At 53.2% G+C, this 19,937-nt stretch overlaps 2 protein-coding genes across 9 annotated transcripts in view; one reads left to right on the forward strand and one right to left on the reverse strand.

Annotated features, from left to right (window-relative positions):
* The window catches only part of CSTPP1 (centriolar satellite-associated tubulin polyglutamylase complex regulator 1), a 170,895-nt gene extending 152,323 nt beyond the window's left edge, over positions 1 to 18,572 (forward strand). The window contains exon 10 of the mRNA XM_081152625.1: positions 17,583 to 18,572. Within this exon, the coding sequence (XP_081008751.1) occupies positions 17,583 to 17,700 (118 nt within the window). The 3' untranslated portion in view covers positions 17,701 to 18,572. The remainder of the gene's footprint in view (positions 1 to 17,582) is intronic.
* Positions 169 to 19,773, reverse strand: PACSIN3 (protein kinase C and casein kinase substrate in neurons 3). Of its 8 annotated transcripts, none has more exons than XM_081152616.1 (11): positions 8,184 to 10,258; positions 4,805 to 4,877; positions 4,460 to 4,549; positions 4,160 to 4,316; positions 3,186 to 3,421; positions 2,931 to 3,086; positions 2,140 to 2,315; positions 1,876 to 1,996; positions 1,572 to 1,708; positions 1,058 to 1,179; positions 169 to 662 (listed from the first exon to the last, which is right to left on the reverse strand). In XM_081152616.1, the coding sequence occupies exons 3-11, from the start codon at positions 4,511 to 4,513 to the stop codon at positions 547 to 549; spliced, it is 1,275 nt and encodes a 424-aa protein (XP_081008742.1). In that variant the 5' UTR covers positions 4,514 to 4,549; positions 4,805 to 4,877; positions 8,184 to 10,258; the 3' UTR covers positions 169 to 546. The 8 variants fall into 8 exon arrangements, with proteins under 8 accessions (XP_081008742.1, XP_081008745.1, XP_081008741.1 ...); XM_081152619.1 differs by having other exon boundaries at positions 4,796 to 4,877; XM_081152615.1 differs by lacking the exon at positions 8,184 to 10,258 and adding an exon at positions 7,769 to 7,877.
* Between the last annotated feature and the right edge of the window lie 164 nt (positions 19,774 to 19,937).

Consider the following 19,937-nt stretch of genomic DNA (forward strand, 5'->3'; position numbering starts at 1 on the left):
GGCCCCCGCAGTCCCAGAGCAGGTACCATCTGGCAAACCATTGCCCACCCCCCACCCCCCGCCCCATAACCTACTCCAGGCACACGGACCCCCCAGGGCCTCTGTCCCGATGCCCTCTGCAGCCTGACACGGATGGAGTATCAAAAAACAGACACACACGCCTGAAAATGCTTTTTTCTTCTTCAAGTTTAATACACACTAGAACAAGCCACAAAAGAGTGTTGCTAGCCCAGAACTACACTCGCCTCAAGCCCACCCCAGGAGCCCCAAAACACAGAGGCCAGGAATTGGGTCCAGGACTCCTGGGGAGACCAAAGCACTACTGGGGAGGCCCAGGTACCCCTGAATCCTTCTGTGACCTCCTGACCTCCCAGCTTACCCTCAGCCTAGACTCAGCTGGCCTTCCCTTCCTAGGCACGCCCCCCCTCCCAGGACTCCCTCCTCAAGGGACAGAGAGAGACAGCAGGGGCACATCGGTTCAGGCCCCAGGAGAAGCTGGGCTCTGGCTCTGGGTGGAGAAACACTGCAGAAGGGCTGTCAGGGCAGTCAGGCCCCCACACACTCCACGTAATTGGCAGGGTACAGGCCAATGCGGCCACTCTGCAGCTGGCCCTGGCACCAGCCCTGCTCATCCTCCTCGCTCATCTTCAGCAGCTCCTCCCCTGGAGGAAAGGGGACTGGTCATTGCCAATTGCCCTGGCTCAGCTCTGTTCCTGCAATTGGGTCAAGGACTGAAGGGGAGCAGGCAGTAGCCCAGAGAATCCAGCTAGGGGAAGAGACGTGGCTCAGGCAGAGGGAGGTCAAAGTCAGCAAGCCACCCCACCCCAGACCCTGAATGCAGCAATCGGGTCCCAGTTAGTGGTTTTGAGAGGCAGGCGAGGGCTCAGAGCAGACACTCTGACTCCTGCAGACTGGACCCAGAGCAACCTTAAGAGTCAGAAAACTGGCCCTTGAGAAATAGGTGTCTGGCTTCCCTTTTCCACACCCCTGTTCAGGACAATAGTTGGGGAAAGGAGGCTGAAGCCTGGAAAGGAAAAGGAAAGGGGTCCCAAGGTACCTGCTCGGAAGCTCAGCTCATCAGCTTCCTGGCCAGCGTAGTCATAGAGCGCCCGCACCCGCACCCCAGTGGGAGCCTTCCGGGGACTCTCCTCATCTGACCACTCTTCATCCTGCCCACCACTGGAGAGGGGAAGCAGAAGGGGGCAGGCTCAGGGCACCAGGAACACCTGGACCGAGAGAGCCTGGGACTCTCAGTCAAGGGTTCATCTATGGGAGGAACCATGGGAGATGCAGGTGGGGAAGAAATGAAACAGCCCAGTCCGACCTCTGCCACACATGCCTGTGAGCTCAGGTGTTCTTCCTGCCACACAGTGCTCACGTGAGCAGTAGATGCCAGGGAACATGGGAAACATCTGGCAAATCTACACCACCATGAAAACTGGCATTACAGCCATTCACTAGGTCCTAAGGTCCTTGGAACCCATTTTTAACCCACTTCAGGTGTGAAGGGAATGAAGGAAAGGAGGGCAGGGCAGGGGCCAGAGCTGCATAGCCAGATTCCTGGCTCTCACCCTGGGGACCTGGGGGACTGAGACAGGGGCACAGCGCCATCTCTTGTGGGCACGATGCTGGTCAGAGTAACCTCATCAGGGCTCCGGCCACCCTTCTCCTTCCGGCTGATTGTCCTCTGTGTGTCCAAGGACCACTCCTGTGGGGACAGTGCTTAGGGTCAGGCTGGGCTACAGGCTGTGGTGGCAGCCAAGGCCATCCAAACCACCTTCACTTTTTCATCCCAAGTCCTAGCCTTGCTCCTGAGGTCCAGGCTGAGCCCAGTGGGAGTCCACCCTACCTCCCAGTCCCACCTGGAACACGTACCTCAAACTGTGGCCAGTTCATGGCCATGCCCGGTCCATGGGTACTGCGCCACCAGCGCAGATCCTGTTCGTCACTAGCAGCCTCGATACCCTTATGCAGGTCTCTGTGGAGCTCATGGAACCTGTGGTCCAAGGCACAACCCTCAAACTAGGAAGCCCTGGGCCCTTGTACCCCCCCAATCAATTTCAGCCCAGCCAGAGCCCAGGGGAGATGGAAGAGACCCAGCATTTCCCCAGATCTGCGCGCCCACCCCGCAGGCCATACTTCTCACTGCTGGAGAGGTCGAGGTGCTGGTGTAAGGTGAGCAGCATATCCTTAAAGAAGAGAAGCCGCTGGCGCTCAGCGGCCTGGCAGGTTTCAAAGGCCTGCTCCATGTCCTCCATGTAGCGCGGGGTGTAGCGATGCAGCTCTGCCAGTGTCTGCTCATACTGGGTTTTCGTCTGGGTGGGAGAGGAGGGGACCTGGTCAGCAGGAGACCTTCTTCCACTCAGGACTCTGCTAGTATTTACTGACTACCTATCCTAGGTTAGACACCAGGGGCAACCAGTCACAAGACCCAGCTCCTGCCCCTAGGACCCCAGCAGCCTAACACGAGAGGTGATATTTGGATACAGCAGCTTTTAGAGTCTGGTGAGTGAAGGCTAAAAGCGAGAGTAAGATGAGATGGAGAGAGATTAGGTCCACCAATGAGGGGTAGGAGAAATCAGAAAAGGCTTCATGGAGGTGGAAACTGAGCAGCACCTCAGAGGATGGGAGGATTTGGATATGCAGAGCTGGAGGAGAGGGCACTCGGGCAGAGCAACCAACATGAGAGGTTGTCCCAGGTGGTACACTGAGAAAGGAAGGGAAGGAAGGTCTCAATTGCTAAAATCATCCCAATGCCTGAACTTGCACTGTTTCTTTCCCTGGGTACAGCATCATCTTTTCTCAGGTTCTTCCTTTAAAAGGCAATCTGGAGAGAGGGTGGCAGGTGAGGATGAGAGCAGGAGGAGTGCTGGGGACTGAGAAAGGCACTCAGGAAGCCCTGAGCTGGGCAGCTGGTTCCACAGCGGTACCTTCTCAGCCTCCTTGGTGCAGCGGTCCACCCGCTCCTGCAGCTTGCGCAGCTGCTCCTGGGAGACGGCGCTGTCTGCCTTCGCGTGGCTCTCCCGAGTCTGGGCTGTCTTCTCCTCCTTTCGGGCTCCATGGTAGCTCTTCTTGGAAGCCTCAACCTGGCACACACAGGGACAACTCTGGACCCTGCCCACCACACCCGAGCCCATGGACTTAGGGAGGGGCGTGCCTCTGTTGCTCATCCCTCCCAGGCTCACCTCCTTCAGCCTCTTTAGCCAGGGCTTCTGGGCCTTGCGGAAACTGTCCTCAGCAGCCCTGCTCTCTCGGAAGCCACCCAACACTGGCCGGTGGAAGGCCCCCCGCTGCCAGGCACGCACCCGCTCACTGTCCTGCCCATGAAGCTTCTCCCGCACCTCCAGGTGCAGCGCGCTCAGCCGCTCGGCCGCCGTGAAGAAGGCGTGCCAGGCCTTCTCCAGCGTGCCATACTGGGGGCCTGCAGGGAGGGATGGGACTTGGGCCAGGCCAGGGGCCACCAGAAACAAGCCCACCCCCTTGCACTGGGCGCTGTTCCAGGTGCCAGGCACAGAGGGGGTCGCAGAAATGAAGAGCACGACGGCAGTTGCTGCTTACTGAATATCCACTCTGTGCCTTGGCTATCAGAACTCAATGAATCCTTGCCTCATCCACCACTATGAAGACAGTGTCACGATCAACATTTAACAAGTGAAAAAACAGTGGCCCAGAGAAGTGAAGTTAATTGCCCAAAGCATTACAGCTACAAGTGAAACTGAGACTCAAACCCAGGTCTGTGGCATGAACCACTGCACTCTGTTGCCTCAGGAGGAACCAGTGTCTGGCCCTAAGGAAGGGAGCTTGTTAGGGTGAAAAGATCCCAAATGAGAAGGCCTGGCTCAAGCTTAAGTTCTTCCTAGCTGTGTGGCTTCAGGCAAGTCACTTAGCTTCTCTGAAATTCCACACTGTTCTCTAGAAAATGTGTAGATCAGGACTATCTCCATCTTGGGGTTGTTAGAAATATCAAAATAACTCATGACTGTACTTTGAGAACTCTAACAACACTATTGTGAGAATTACCAGGAGGGTCTTCCCTTTAAAGGGAAGGCAGACATGGGGGCCTCAACCTTTCCACCAGAGGTGCAAAAAGAAGCTTCCCTGTCTGATAGTCCCACATTGGTGGCACTCTGCTCCCTGCTAGGCCCATCTGCTGGCTTACCCTTCTCCACTGTGCCCCTCCACTTTCGGGCCCAGTCGGCCAGCTGCTGGGCATAGGCCTTCTCAATGCGGGCACGCTCCTGGAAGCAGCTGACCAGGTCCCCGCAGAGCCGATGCCCGTCTTCCACCCGCTGCACCGTCCGCCTGTAGTTGCCAGCCTGGGGCATACATGGAAAGGGCAGTGTGGCCAGGAAGAAGCCCCCTCCAGGGCTGGTGCTGACAGCTAGACAACTCCCTTGGACAGGTGGCTGGGCCCAGAGGGGTGGGCATTACAGTGCCACTCCCAAACCCAGCTACTCACCTCCCAGAAACTGCCCTCTAGGGCCTCCCCTCCAGTGTCTTCCTCTGGAGCCATGGTGTCCCTGCAGCACGGAATGGTGGCGGGTTGGGGCTGTGGAATACAGAAGTAAACAGAGAAGCTGGACATATACTGGACATACACATTTTGTAATAGGAAAAGACCCTCTCATCCCTGGGCTTCACCTCCACCACCGTCCCCACCATCCAAGGAGCTGTTGGAACTAGGTCTTAGCAGACAGGGGTCTGGAATTCCCCAGGAGGGGCCAGGATAGCGGCAAGGATGGCAGTTTCAAAGCTCCTTCTCTCACCCTGGATCTGCCCTTCCCCCCCATCTCACCCCATGTACCTGGAGCCTAGAGATCACTTCAGGGACCCAGCTGTCCAACTCTCAAAGCTGCCACTGTGACTCTCCCTTGAAGCTAATGAGAGCAAAGCAGGGGGTGAGGGCGGGGACCTAGAACATCCAGGGCGGTGCCCAGCTCCCCCAATATAGCAACTGCTGTCAGAAGCGCCAGATTCCAGCCAGGAGAATGCCAGGCAGGTCACACGATCCAGCTGGGGATTAGATGGCAGGCGGGGGTGGGTAGTGGGCAGAGGGCCCCACTGCCCTGACTGCAGATGAGAAAGAAGACGCCTGCCCCAGCCAGGGTCCTGCTGCCTTTCCTTGAATAATAAGGCAATCCTTTTCCAGACCAAGACAAGTCAGAGGGTGCCCAACCACACTTCCCTGTGGCCTCTTGGCCGGAAAGGACTGAAAGCCAAGAGGCCTGAGTCCTATCTTGGCCAAGAAGCTAGAACAAGTGCATTTTACTGTCCCCTCATAAGGAAGCCTCAGATCCCTCCCAAGATGGAAATTCTGCCTCCTGGTCTGCTTCTGGCCAGGGCTGGTGTAACACTCAAACCAAGCAATGAACAGCAGTGTGAGGGGCCTGACAGTCACAAGGAGACACTGATCCTGTTCCACAGCATCTGAGGTCCCACAGGGCTCTGTGGGTAATGAGCAACTCAGCCCCCTCGCCCCCCAGAAAGCCCAGAGTCTGGGGCAGCATGAGGGAGCCAGACAGGTGACTGACCAGTTGTAAGAGTATTCTCCAGAATTACGGAGGAGGGCATGGCGATTCCACAGCCACCACCCCAGGGGCTAGAGGACACAGTGGCACGTGGTCACTCCCTGCCTCTGGGCAGGGTCTCAGCTGTCCACAGCACCGACTCAAACTCCTAGAAGGAAATTGCTTCCTTCTCTGAACAAGCCCAGGGGACACCACCCAATGAGGACAGAATGTGCCTGTTGCCCCCGAAGCAGGGCTTCACCACAGTGCTCCCCTCCAAACTGATGAACCTTTACCCATTCTTCCAAACTCAAAATTGAGGCATCTCCTCCACAGTCACACAGCCCCACTCACCATCCCCATTCCCACAGCCCCTATGACCCATGAGTCAGGGTATAAATCCCAGTGGATTGTGACTGATGGGACAGGATCTGTCCGCAGTCATTGACAGAGACTTCCTGTGGGTCCAATTTGGGTTCCTCCAGGCACTAGAGATAGTAGTTGAATGAAAAAACAGATGCCATCTCCCTGAAGACGAGGAAACCCAGTGGCTACAGCAGATTTGTGAAAGGTTGGCCTGAGTGGGCTTCCACCCCTAAGCTAGCAGGAGCGCTCAGGCCTGCAGTGGAGGTGCCCAGGCACAAAGTAGAGCAGCTGGCCCCTTCAGGGTCCTCAGCCCTTCACCTTGCTTCCTCGTGAGTCTGTCCCATTTGCACAGAAAGGACTTGCCAGCCAGATGGAGAGAACCAGAGCTGCAGCTGTAATTCACGGGCCTTAGGTGCTGTCCCAGTCAGGCATCCAGGGGCCGGGCCCCCTGCCCGCTCCAGCCTCCAAGCTCCCAGCTCCCGGGAGAGCTGCCCCCCACCCATTCCCTCTCTCTGGCCCCAGAACAGAGCAAGCTGTGTGTGCAGGGCTGGCACTGCTCCCTCCCGCCTCCCAGAGCAAACACAAGACCAAGCCCCAGGCACAGCCAGGCCCCACAGCCCCGCTAGATCTAGCTGTAGGGGTGGGCCTTGCACCTTGGCCCCTATTGAGGAGGACCAGCACCCTGTACCTCCTGACCTCAGCAGAGACCCCGGTCGGTCCCCAGAACACTCTCTGCCACAGCAAGAGCTCAGAAAGCAGATACTGAAAGCTTCCCAGCCCAGGGAGTCAGCACCTACTGGGCCCAGAGAAGTGGGCTGGGGCTTGGCAGGGTCTCCTCATAGCTGCCTGGGCCAAGGTAAGGAACCCTGGGGTTCAGGGAAGAACCCACTCTCCCTACCTGAGGCAGGTAGGTAACCCCTGCCAGACGGGCCCTCCCCCTTCCCAGCAGCTGGGAGCAAGCCCCTGGGAGGGAGCACTGCCATCCTGCCCTGCCCATCCATCCCGTCCTGAGTCACAGACTGCGCCCAAGAGCCTCTGCTTCCAGCAGCCCCTCCCGCCGGGCGGGCAGCCCTGATTTGAAGGCACAGGAGGGGGCGGTAGTCTGGTCCTGAGACAGACACCTAGACTACAGCGGCTGGAATCTGCGGCTGGAATGGTGGCCCGGGAGGCTGGGGGAGGGGGTGGCGCGGGGAAGGGGAGGAGGCAGGGCCAGGGAGGGGCATAACAAAGGGGCACTTTTGGAAACCCGACCTGCCGGCCGAGGTGCCTGCTCCCTGATGACGCACTCCAAACCCGGAGCTTCCACACCGAGCCTCGGAGGCCAGGGGCCGGCGGGCTCCGGTCTCAGCCTATGCACGTCGCCCTGCGACCGGCCCCTCTTGCCAGCCGGACGCTGCACAACTCGGAGCCCCTGGAGCCCATGCGGAGCTGCCTGGCCAAGCGTAGCAATGGAGGTTCCAAGGCTTCTTGGCCAAACTTGTTGAACTCGGTCTCGGCGGGGGTGGGGCCGGCCGATCACGGCTGAGGGGAGGGGGACCCGCGGTGGACTGGAGATGGTGGCCGGGGCAGCGGCCCCAGGAATTGGAGCTCTTTGCGGAGGGCAAAGGGTCACCGGGGCGCGAAGGCCCTTTCTGGGGCCCCAGATGGTGTGGCCCTCCAGTTTCGAAGGCCCCCTCCCCCCGGCCGGCCTGGGAAAATTCGGGGTGCGCGACGCCGCAAGTTAGGCACCCCCTCGGTTCAGCGGCAACTTTCCGTCCTCGCAGAGTGGGGTGGCCGGAGAATCCCGGGGAGAGAGTCGGTCCCATTGCAAACTCCAGGAGTGGGAGGGAGGAGAGGGCGGGCTCGAGCCGGCGCTCCCGCCGCCGCCTCCCCGCGCCCCGTCGGGCAGCACTCACCGCGTCCTCCCTGCGCGTCGCGGTGAGTCGGGTCCCGCCACGTTCCGCCCGAGTCCTGACGCTCGCGGGCCCGGGCCGCCGCCTCCCGGAGCGCGCCGGGCCCTCCCCCGGGAAGCCCAGCCCCCCGCCCCGCCCTCCTCGCGGCCGCGGCCCCAACCCCACCATCGGTTCGCGGGCGCAGGGGCTGCGGGCATCGCGGCGACCTGCGGCTCCCCCGGCGCCGGCCGCGGGTCGCGGCTCCCGCGTGAGAAGTGCCAGGGCCGGCTCCGGGGTGGCGCCGAGCCGCGGCGGGGAGTCCAATTTCAGCTTTGCCCCTCCCTGGCTTCCGCAGAGCCTGGGGGACCTGTGGGAGCGCGAGGGGATCGGGCCCGCGTGGACGCCCTTTGGAGGGAGGCCTGGGGCTACACTGCCTTACATTTTTTTGCAGATCACAGATTTCTTAGACGTTAGCTCCGACGTAGCTCACAACCATCGCCGTGAAAGCATTAGGATTTCCATTGTACGGATGCAGAAAATGGGGATCGGATACCTTCGGCGGCTTGCACAAGATCTGTAGTGGGCAGGGCCAGGACTCCAAGCCGTGCCCTCCCAGCGCGCGGCCCTGCCTGCCAATCTGAGGCGAATTCTCAAGCCCGGGACCGGCGCGCGGCGGGGGTGGCGCAAAAAAGCCCGAGCCCCTCCCCCTCCGTGCTCTTACGCCCGGAGTTTGGGTCACCAGTCTCTCTTAAATCCCTTCTACCCTCCGCCGCCTTTCAGTCACCAGCTTTAGTGGCTTTTTCCAGATCGCCACGATGCCACCCCGCCCTAAATAAGTCCCTTCTTCCCCACCCCCTTCCCCCCACCCCGGCAGTATTCGGAGCCGGCGGTCTGTTATTTATATCCACTGGAGCGGTGCAGGAATGTCCCGAAGCTGACCTAGTCGCCACCTGCTCGGCCTCCCCTCCCCTCCCCGCCCGTCCCGTCCGCTCCCGGGCTGGTGACCCGGCGGCCGTGCCCTCTGCCCGGTGAGCGAGAGGGGCTCGGGCCCGCGGGGTCGGCCGCCCGGGCGCTCCCAGGGTCCCGACGGCGCAAATTCGCTCGCGGTTGGAGAGCCCGGGTGCGCTCGGAGCCGTGCGCCCGCGGGGCAGGACGCGGCGCTCTGGGGAGCGCAGGCCAGGCTGTTCCCTCTCCTGCACCTACGCTTCCTACGCACCCGTGCACACCGCCCCCCACACACTCTCCCAGAGGAGTGTGAGTACGTGGTCGCAGATTTTTTAACGGTAGCTTTAAAAATAGCAAAATTATGTTTCTAAATCCGGGAGGAATTGCTGACGCGTTCTTTACGCAGATAAATCCGCCCATAAAATGGAAAACGGCAGAAGGGAATGAATGGGGGTCATTCCAAGTGGTAGTATTAGTTGCCGAGGGCGGACTTGCTCCGCAGCCCCAGTGGGAGGGTGAAACTGCCTTCCCAAGGTGCCTGCCAGGCACCCGAGGCGCGCCACCTTTGGGCAGAGGCCTCAAGCCGCTTGGCAAATGGTGCGTGAGTAGTGGATCCTTGCCTTGGCTCTCAGGGTGTGTGCCCAGCAGGATGTGCTCCTGAAAACCAGTTTCAACACCCACTCTGCTGGGGCTTGGACAAATCCCTTTTCTCCACATCTCTGTTTCTGTCTCTATAAAACATGACATGTGACCCTACTGACCTCCCAGACGGGCCATGTGCCCAGCTAATTAAGGATTGTAAAACACCTGCAAATGAGAGGCGCTGGGGTGGTGTCTAATGACAGCACAGTGTTTTGTATTACTTATAATCTGTTAACATCCCACCTAGTGCCTGGGGGCCTTTAGGCACCTAGACAGAAAGTGTGAAAACACAAGAATGAAATTAATTACAGGAGCCACTTATTAAAATCCCATTAAAAATAAAGGCTGCAAGCCAGGTTCTGGGATCTGGGGAAGCCAGGTCACAGAGAGACTCAGAAAACAGGGCTGTTAATCAGACCACAAGGAGTGGGTGCCGGGTGTAAAACATCTGGCTTCCCTTGGGTTCAGTCTGGAAGCAGAAAGCAGAAATGTTGCAGCTGATCTTAATTGCCCCTAAGGTACCATAGGGAGAAAAAATAAACCAAAACCCAGAGCAGACGGAGCTGCTTCAAAGGGGAAAAAAAGAGACAGAGCTGCATTTGGAAAGCCAGCCCCCGATAGTGCTGCCCCCAGGGCTCAGATTTCTGTGCTCTACAGCCAGAGCCCTTACATACTCACACTGCTCTACCAGTGGAGTACCCAACTTGAACAGAGTTCAAGGTGAGATGTGCAAGGTCAGAGGGCTGGATAGACAGAAACCTAGAGAGGTGGTTTGCCTTGGGGCACCAGGTGGCAGATTGGTCCAAAGCCCAAGCTCACAACACTCACAGACTCACCTTGAGCATCTGGAATGTCCTAACCACTGTGCCTTCACTCGTTTATTTATTTATCCATTCATTCATGCAATCAATAAAACATTTGAATTTTTGCTCTATGCTAAGCCTTATGCTTGCGTGTTGGGAATACAATGATAAATAAGGCAGAGCTCTAGGTGTGCAATAATGATATATGTGGACATGTACTATGGGGAAAGAGGCAGAAGAGACTGCCTTTCACAAGGTGGTGACACTTGATTGGTCTTGATGAGCAGGAATTAGTCATGTGGAGAGGCATTCTAGGCGGGAGTTCCAGGGTGTGCCAAGTCCCAGGGGTGTTAGCATATGACCCAGCAATTCCAATTTTTGGTAACTATCCTAGACAAAGGTGTACATGTGCACAAAAACACACAAAGATGTTTGCATATCGTATTGTTTGCAATAAGGGAAAATGAAAGATGAATGTCCATAGGAGTGCAATGGTTAACCTAAAGTTCATTCACTCTTTGGATTACTCTGCAGTACCTAAAATATAAGGTAGCTAGAAATGTGTCTTTTTTTATTAATATGTCTATTGATTTCAGAGACAGGAAGTGAGAGAGATAGAAACATCAGTGATGAGCATCAGTGATTGGCTGCCTCCTGCATGCCCCCTACTGGGAATAGAGCAACCTGGGTATGTGCCCTGACCGGGAATCCACCCATGATCTTCTGGATCACAGGTTGATGCTCAACCGCTGAGCCACGCCAGCCGGGCTAGAGATGTGTTCTTACGTGAAGATCTCTAAGACACTGTTGAATGAAAAAAAGCCAAGTGCAGCACACACAAAATATTCGGAGAGAATATACACCAAGTTTATTTCGGTGATTATCTTTAGGGAGAGGTCTAGAATGGTAAAGATTTTTGTAATGTTAGAAAATGAACAATGAGAATGTACTTATGTGTAAATTGTATAATTAAAATAGTCTTTTAGGAAATGGTTAGCGGGTCTTATTGTCTAAAACAGTGCTGTCCAAATAGAATCTTGGCAGTGATGGAAACATTCTATAGCCACGCTGTCCAATGCTGTACCCCCTAATCACATATGGCTATTGAGCACTTGAAATGTGATTAAGAAAATGAATTTTACATTTAATCTAATTTTAATTAATTAAAAATTTAACAGCCACAAAAAGCTAGTGGCAACTGTTCTGAACAGTTCCAGTCTAGAGTGTCTAGAATATTGAGTTCAGGATGGGGTGGAGGCAGATGGAAGATGAGGCTGGAAAGATAGGTTGGACTTGAATGGTGAAGCTTTGCAAGGTGGGCTAAAGAATTTGGACTTTATCCTACAGGCAGTGGGCAGTGTGGATGAGAGTGACTAGATCAGATCTGTCCTTTTAAAGGTAACTCTGGCAGCCCTGCAGAGGACTGAAGGCTGCTGTTTCCCTCCGTGGCCTCTGGACACTGCCCCAGCATTCCTGACTGGCAGCTGAATAAAGTGTTCTGATTCAACAGCTATGTTTTTAAGATCTCAGGCAATCCCAGAGTTACTGAGAGGGGTTAACCTCAGTGGGGGAGACTGTTTCTGGGTTGGAAGGCAGGAAGCGCAGCAGATGGATGGCATTAGAGTGAAAATGCGTAGCAGGTTTCTGAGTGGGGCCTTTAGTGAAAGCTCCTCCAGGGTCAGGAATTTGCCCGGAGCAGATTCGTTGGAAGGTACCTCAGAAATGCCTCTGCATAGTCCAGGTGTCCAGGAGGCCTGCTCAGGAAGCCTGCCCTGGCTTGTTTGGGCCCTTTCCTGAAGTTCACAGGGGCCATCCTTGCAGGTGAAGGAGGAGCTCTAGTAGAGGATCCATTTCTTGAGCTGACGTTCAGGGAACACCCACTATGCCAGACACTGTGCTGGGTGCTTGGTCCACTGTGCAAACAAGGCAGACATGGTCCCTGACTTCAAGGAGTTTTCCACTAAAATCAAATTAAGCCCAAATACATAATCACCAATTGTGGTGTTTTAAGGGAAACAGAAAATTAAAAGGACATGGTACTATGAGAGAATAGTAAGGGGAGCATTAATAATGGGGGAGGACCAGAGAAGATCTCTTGAGGAAGTTTAAGCTTCTCTACCCAAAAAGGCCCCCAAAATCCAAAAGATAAGTGGAAGTTATCTAGGTGAAGAGGGAATCTAGGCGAGAGCATTCTAAGTAGAGGACCAATGTGTGCAAAGGCCCCGAAACAGAGATGACCTTCTGGAAAAGAAGGGTAGAGTGGGTAGGGTGTGGTGAAAGAGAGGGTGAGAGGTCCAGGATGAGGTGAGAGGGGCAGCACCCAGGCACTGCGGGCTTTGTCCTACTCGGAGTGCAGAATTGAAGCGGAAGAGAGAGCTCAGCGTGTTTCTGGATGTTGTGTGAGGAACGGGTTAGAGCAGGGGGTCAGCAAACTGTGGTGGTGACAACCTACAAGCTAAGGATGGCTTGTATATTTTTAAATGGTTGAAAAATATCAAAAGAAGAATATTTTGTCATATGCAAAGGTTACAGGAAATTCAAATTTCAGTGTCCGCAAATAAAGTTTTATCGGAACACTGCCACGCCTATTCGTTTATAAATTGCCTATGGCTACCTTTGCGCTGCAATGGCAGAGCTGAGTAGATGCAGCAGAGACTGTGTGGCCCGCGAAGCCTGAAATATTTACTTTCGGGCCCTTTACTCCAAACTGTGCTGAGCCCTGCATTAGAGGGAGACAAAAAGCAGGGAGACCAATGAGGAGGTTGCTGCAGGATCAGGCACAAGACCTCAGTGGCTTTTTCTAGAATAGTAGCCATGGAGGTACTCAGTGTGTGGGTTGGAGAAGTATGTGGGGAAATCGATGGAACTTGCTGACTGGTTACATGTGGATGCTAAGGGAGAGAGACATTTCAAAGCAGCTCCCAACCTGTGATCTTGGATTGGACTCGACCAGAGTAAAACATTAGTGGGGCACTTGGGAAAATTTGCGTAAAGTCTGCAGATTAGATAGGAGTGTTATTGGTGCTAACTGCCTCATCTTGATCAGCGTATTAAGGTTGCGGGAGATGTTACATTCGTGGAACTAGGGAAGAGCGTGTTGAAATTCATTGTAAGCTTTCTGCAACTCTTTGTAAGTCTGAGATTATTTCAACAGTGAAAAGTTAAAAAATAAAAATAAGTGAAAACAAGCGAAGTGAAAATGACTCCCTGGTTTTTAGCTCAAAGTGCCATTTCCTGAGGCGGGGGAACGTGAAAGAGGCCAGGGCGTGAGGGGAGCACGCAGCGCATGTGTGTGCAGAGTCCGGGCACAGGCATTCTGCTCAGCTCTCCGCCACCTGAGCCTCTCAGCCCGATCCGGTAGCACTGTTTCCTCCCAATTTACAAAGGAGGCGACAGACTCAGGGAGGTGCTCAGATTAGCTCAGAAACACAACTAGGAGGTGGGAGTGCGGGGGCTGTCTGAGAGATTTTCCCGCTTGATGAGGCTGAGCAGCCATGGCAGAGATGGGTTTATTCGTTTCCTAGAGCTGTTCAAATAAATGAGCACAGCCCGGCCAGCATGGCTCAGGGGTTGAGCATCCACTCATGAACCAAGAGGTCACCAGTTTGATTCCTGGTCAGGGCACATGCCTGGGGTTTTGAGCTAGATCCCCGGTAGAGGGTGTGCAGGAGGCAGCTGATCTCCCGTCATTGTTTCTATCTCTCTATCCCTCTCCCTTCCTTTCTTTTTAAAATCAAGAAAAACAGCCCTGCTGGCGTGGCTCAGCAGTTGAGCATCAACCTATGATCCAGGAGATCACGGTTTGATCCCTGGTCAGGGCACATGCCCGAGTTTCAGGCTCGATCCCCAGTAAGGGGCGTGCAGGAGGCAGCCGATCAATGACTCTCCTCATTGATGTTTCTCTCTCTCTCCACCTTCCTCTCTCTAAAATCAATAAAGACATATTTTTTTTTTAAATCGCTAAAAACAGTCCTAGCCAGTTTTGCTTAGTGGTTAGAGCTTCGGCCCATAGACTGAAGGGTCCCGGGTTCAATTCTGGCCAAACGCACATACCTCCGTTGCAGGTTTGATCCCCAGCACGGGTCGGGGCGGGTACAGGAGGCAACCAATCTATGTGCCTCTCTCACATCAATGTTTCTCTCTCTCTCTCCATCTTTCCCTCCCCCTCCACTCTCTCTGAAAAGCAATGGAAAAAATATTCTTGGGTGAGGTTTAAAAAATGATAAAAATTAAAAATAAAATCAATAAAAACATAATTTAAAAAATAAATGATCCCAGACCGGGTGGCTTAAAACAACAGGAATGTCTTCTCTTACAATTCTGGAGAACCAGAAATCCAAAGTCAAAGTGATGGCAGGGGCACACTCCCTCCCCAAGCCCTGGGGAGGGTCTTCCCTTGTCCTTCAGCTTCTGGTGGCTCCTGACGGTCTGGCAATCTTTGGTATCCACTGGCTTATAGCCATATCACTCTAATGTCTGCCTCTCGTCTGCACATCACCTTCCCCCCCAGGAGCCTGTCTCTCTGTGTCCATGTCTCATCACTTTCTGCCTCACTCTTGTAAGGACACTCACCCCGGGGCCTACTCAGACAATCCAGGATGAGCTCCTCCTGAAATGCTAACTACATTAGCAAATATCCTTTTTCTAAATAAAGTAACATTCACAGGTTCTGGAGATCAGGAGGTGGACATATCTTTTCAGAGGCTGTCATTCGACCCACTGCCCTGGGCTAGAGAAGGCTACAGCTGTCAGCCACAGAAAGCTGGTGAAACATTTCCTGAACTTGAAAAGCAGGCTGACTTTCCGAATTTCCCTTCATCCAGTTTCACAAATGTGTCTCTTTGCAGAATGGATCAGCAGCCTAAATGCCGCCAACACCAATGTGGCTTGGACTTCTAGACCGCACATAATGATGGCAAAACTCTCAGACTCTGGGGCCTTACGGCACAGGGATAGTCAAGCACAACGGGTAACATACAGTAAATGTGTCTGGGAGGATGCCCACTCAGAGTTTCAAGTGTTGGGGAGGATGCGTGTAGAGTTGTTCCAAGACACCCCCCTCCCAAGGCTATTGGCTTCACCAGTAAGAACCACAGTTGTCCAGGCAGCTCACTGCCTTCCTCTACAGGGACCAACTTAGCTGAGTTTCCTTGGGCAGATTTTTTGTCACAGGCTCTTGGAATTAACATGTCATAGTAGGGACAGGAGCCAAAGCAAGGCAGTGGAGAGGGGAGTGGGAAGAGGGGAATGTAAAGGAATAAAATGTAGTTCTCTGAGTCTCACTAGCACGTGACTCACCCACTCAGGGAATGGCTGTCACACAGAGAGAACCATTTTTATTTCTGCCACTTGGGACTCCCTCTGGCATCAGAAGAGGGCGTAGAAGTCACTGCCAGAACTCAAGCCCCTGGTTTCTGATTCTCTGGTCCCCACTCTTTCCTTGATGCTTATCTGACTGGTGGGAGCAGCAAAGAGCTTCTTCAATACCTTTATTAGGCCTTATCAGTAAATAACATATCACAGGGAGATTACATAACACCTTCTATTTGTGGAACACTTTACAATTTGCAGAGCGCTTTCACATATATTATTTCAGCACCCTGGCAGTTGCTCTGAAAATCTGGCTGCCTGGAAAAGTTTCCTGGCATCCTGGACCTACGGTATTCCAGGACAGGATGTTGATTTAGTGTGAGGATGGTGCCTCCTCCCCCACAGTAAAGACAGAAGGTGGGCTTTTGGGTATTTACACAGCTGTCTGACACTTCCAAAGTTACCCAAGAGTGTAGTTCTGAAAATGGATACCATTTGCAGAGGGTGGGAGCCATGCCCATATTTAGCATCATTACAAATTTATTTATATTTGGGCATTTAAACATGTAGCAGAGATGCCAAGTGGCAAGAGTTCTGATGCTGTATTCAGTCTGTTTCCAGTCCTCTAGGAGGACTTTCAACTTCAGTTCCCTGTAAGCTCTGCAGAATCGTTGAGGCTGTCATTTGCAAACCACACTGGATGCAGTAACTGTGTGTGGGAAGCCTGCACACACCATCCACGTGGATTATAGATGGTTTTGCAGACTCAGCAGAGTGTTTGGATCCATAGACAGCTTGATCAGAATCAGTCACGTACCAGCCTGCACCAGGAAAATGGTTCCTAGTAGATGGAAATTTCCCATGGAGAGGCCAGAGTTCAAAGCAGTCACAGGTTTCTGTCGCTTTAACAGCAAATCACAGGATCACGGATTTTAAAGCTGGAGGAGATCTGAGACCACATTGTCCCTCCCCTTGAGTTTATGATGAGGAAACTCAGGCACAGAAAAGTGAAATGATGAACCCAAGATCATGTAGTCTCAGAACAATGCTCTTACCACTGTGTTATATTATTTGTTCCAGAAAACACCTAAGCCACATATTGTTTTGCAGATCAAAGAAACTGGTATTATTTAGGGTCATGCTCATGGTCTGCCCAGCTGCCAGTGAGAACACGAGACCTTGATTTGCTATAACCAGCAACTTTTGAATGAGTTGCCTTGTGATACCTTATGTCAAAGGTAGTGTCACAGATAGGACCAAACATCTATAAAAGGGGTTGCATGGCACAGCCTCTCAATGGCATGAAACCAGAGCAATGCTGCGCCATTCGCCTCATTATCAGATTAGGAGCATCAAAAAAAGTATGTATTAAATGCTTTTGACCACCCTGCACCTGGTGGTTCATCAGATGGGAATGAATGGCCTCAAGCCCCTAGGCAGTTAATTCCTGGGAAAACAATGCAAAACCCAGGATAAGAATGCCCCAAAGCACAACCTGAAACAAAGTGCTTTACTGGCAGGTGAGGAAGGTTTCCACTGGCCACACATAGTTTGTTTAATCCACTAGGGAAACTCTCCAATCCTAAAAACAGATTCTGGGGAAACCTGGCATTAAGCCGGGCATTTCCTTTGCTCACAAATCCATCATGGCTAACTACTGCCTCCCTGCCATTCCATTTCTTCCGCCCCTCTTCTCTCCTTCCATCTCTCAAGATTCAGTTTAAGCGTCACCTTCTCTGGGAAGACTTCCTCGACACTGTCCCTTCTTTACTCCACTCCAAACTGAGTTAAAGTGTTCTTTCTCTCTGCCCCACCATCCCACCAGAACACAAAGCTCCCTCTCTCACTAAGCTCATCACATTCTACGGTAGTCATGATACAGTAGGCAAGTTAGACAGGCTTGGGCAGAGTATGAGTGATAGGCTAAGTACAGAAAGTCACCAGGGCTGAAAGCCCCGGGGTGCCTAGCAAAGGACAATTGTAGGGTGGGACCTCACCCCCAGGGTGAACTTTCCTCCCCTAGCATATCATTGGATCAGCATCAAATAATCTTAAGAATGAAGCCTTGGGTCTGTTGACCACAGAGACAGAGTTTTGGTCAAACTAGAGATAACATCTAGGCCTCACTTGTATTTCAGCTCCAGGCCCAGAAAAGCAGCAAGGCCAGGCAGGGTGATGCCATGGCTGACATCAGGACGAACTTTGATAACTATCTGTGGAGACCAGGACCCTGAAGGGACACACCTAGAAAGCTGATGAATATTCGATTGAGATCCTCCTCTGAGACCTCCCCCGAAATCCCCTGCCTTTGGAAAGCAGACAAAAATCCTCTCAAAGGACTCAGTGCTCTCCCTCTCTCTCTTGAGCATGCCCTGAGCATGCCCTCGCTTTTCCCGGTCTCCATCCCCCAGGTGCGTTTTCTTTGCCTTTCTCTCTCCTAAGCTCCAAGGGCCCTTCTTTTGCCTCTGTAACTTGTTTTCTGAGCCCACACAGCCCAGTTGGCTCACTTCTTCTACCTCTGCAACTTTCTAAACAAACTTTTGCTTGCATTTGAGTCTTGGCTTTCAATTCTTTCTCAGGAAAACTCAAGGACTATGAGGTCTAACACCTGGTGCCATTCACCATTAAGAGTTGTAGGTTTACTTGTCTGTTAAAAGGCACAATCTGTGGAGGCAAAGAGCATTTTTCATTTCAGCTTTCTCTTGGACCAAAATAGTGCCAGGGACAAAGTAGGTTTTTAATAAGTATCAGCAGAATTAATGAAATTTGTATTCTTCTGTCTACCATTCAACCTCCCCCTTTGTCCTTTCTTACTTTGCACAGATCCTCAATGTGATCAATTTTCCCCTCCTCAGGCTGTCTCCTACCCTATTCACGAATGTCAATGCCCTCAAGCCAAACACCATCAGGGACACTCCTGTACACAGCTGAACTTAGGGTTTACTGCTCATTACAACAGAGGATGCATACCAAGGCGGACGGTGGGACATCTCTGTGAGGTGTTAGAATTTTAGGATTGGCTTGTGTTAGATGATTTGGATAAGGATTCAAAGAAGTGGAGCTTTGCTCTGGATTAGAGGCTGCCAGGAAATGAGGGTAATTCTATGATTGAGTATCAATAAATCCTATCTATAGGGTAGGAAGAATGAAGCAAAGCTAAAGCTGTGATTGGCAAAGAAGCTACAGTCATTCATATTGGCCAAAATAATAGGGGATGTTTGGCCATTTTTGTGATGTGGACAATGTTCAGACATGAGGGGTCATGGAGTGACCTTGTCTGGTTTTGATGTTTTGCGAAATTGTTTATTTCGACAGAACACCAAGGCCTGCCTAACAGTATCAGGCCAGCTCCCAGATGCCAGGAGCTGCTTTTCTCTTCCTCGTAACCCACACCCATTCCTAACTTTTATTAAGCTGTTTCTCCACCTAGGATGCTCTTCTCCCTCCCCAAGCCAACTCCATGAAATTCCAATTTCCCTGTGAGATTCTCCTAAATACTTCTTTTTCCATTCCATTCTTTTCTGATTGCAGCTAAAAAGTCTTGGTTGGCATGCCTCAGTTTAGTACTCAACTGTGTTCTGTCTTGAATTATTTGACTCGTTTCGCAAGTATTTTTCCCTCTCTTCTCAGTAGCTTGTAAACATTTCAGGGGCCCAGTCATTTCTTATATTTCAGTATCCCCCACATAGGAGCATCCTTAGGTGAAACTAACGGCTGGTCTGAATAAAGGGAGCCGTTGCTTTTGTAACATAGCTCTGAAAAAAGTTACAAGCCAGCAGGAGACACCACCAGCTCGCCCCCCTGGTGGTCGATCTTCCCATCAAAAAAACACTTTCAAATTTTTCTTCCGGAGCGTTTCCAAGAGTAATACTTTAAAATGCCTTTCATCCCTACCTGCCCGTAAGTGCAGGCTCTACCGTTAGCGCGTTGATGTCTCTTCTCCCTTTACCAAAGCGCCTGGCCCCGGGCGTAGTGGGTGGAAAGGGCCCAGCAGTCCCCGACTAACCCAGCTCCAGCCTGGCTCGTCGCAGAAAGTGGGGTGCACCCGAACCGTCTCCTCGGGCCAGGCGGGCCAGCGCAGCCGCACTCCCGAGGCTCGCTGCCTCGGCGTCGGGCTGGAGTCGGGGCGTGAGACCCGTGGCCGCTGGGCCCGCCCGGCCTCCAGCGCGCCGCTGCCCCGGCCGCTGCCCGGGCGGACACTCGGCAGGTGTGGGGAAAGCTGCGCCTTTCACAGAGACACTGATTCCACTGAGCGGGGGCACATAAGTACTCGGCTGCGACCTCAGAACTCGCGGGAGGGAAGACCTCGGTTTCCACCGCAGGGAAGTCGCTGGTTCCCCACAAAGCCGCCTTTCTCTTGTGCGGACCAGCCAATGACAAAGCCCGAGCGGCGTGATCACCAATTAAAAGACAGAGACGCCGGAGACGACTCTTTGATTGGCATGTGGTCTTCTGAGGCCCAGCAGAGGCCTGGCAGCATCGCTTCCCAAGAG

This window comes from Miniopterus schreibersii (genome assembly GCF_964146895.1).
Source record: "Miniopterus schreibersii genome assembly, chromosome: 12".
Lineage (NCBI taxonomy): Eukaryota > Metazoa > Chordata > Mammalia > Chiroptera > Miniopteridae > Miniopterus > Miniopterus schreibersii.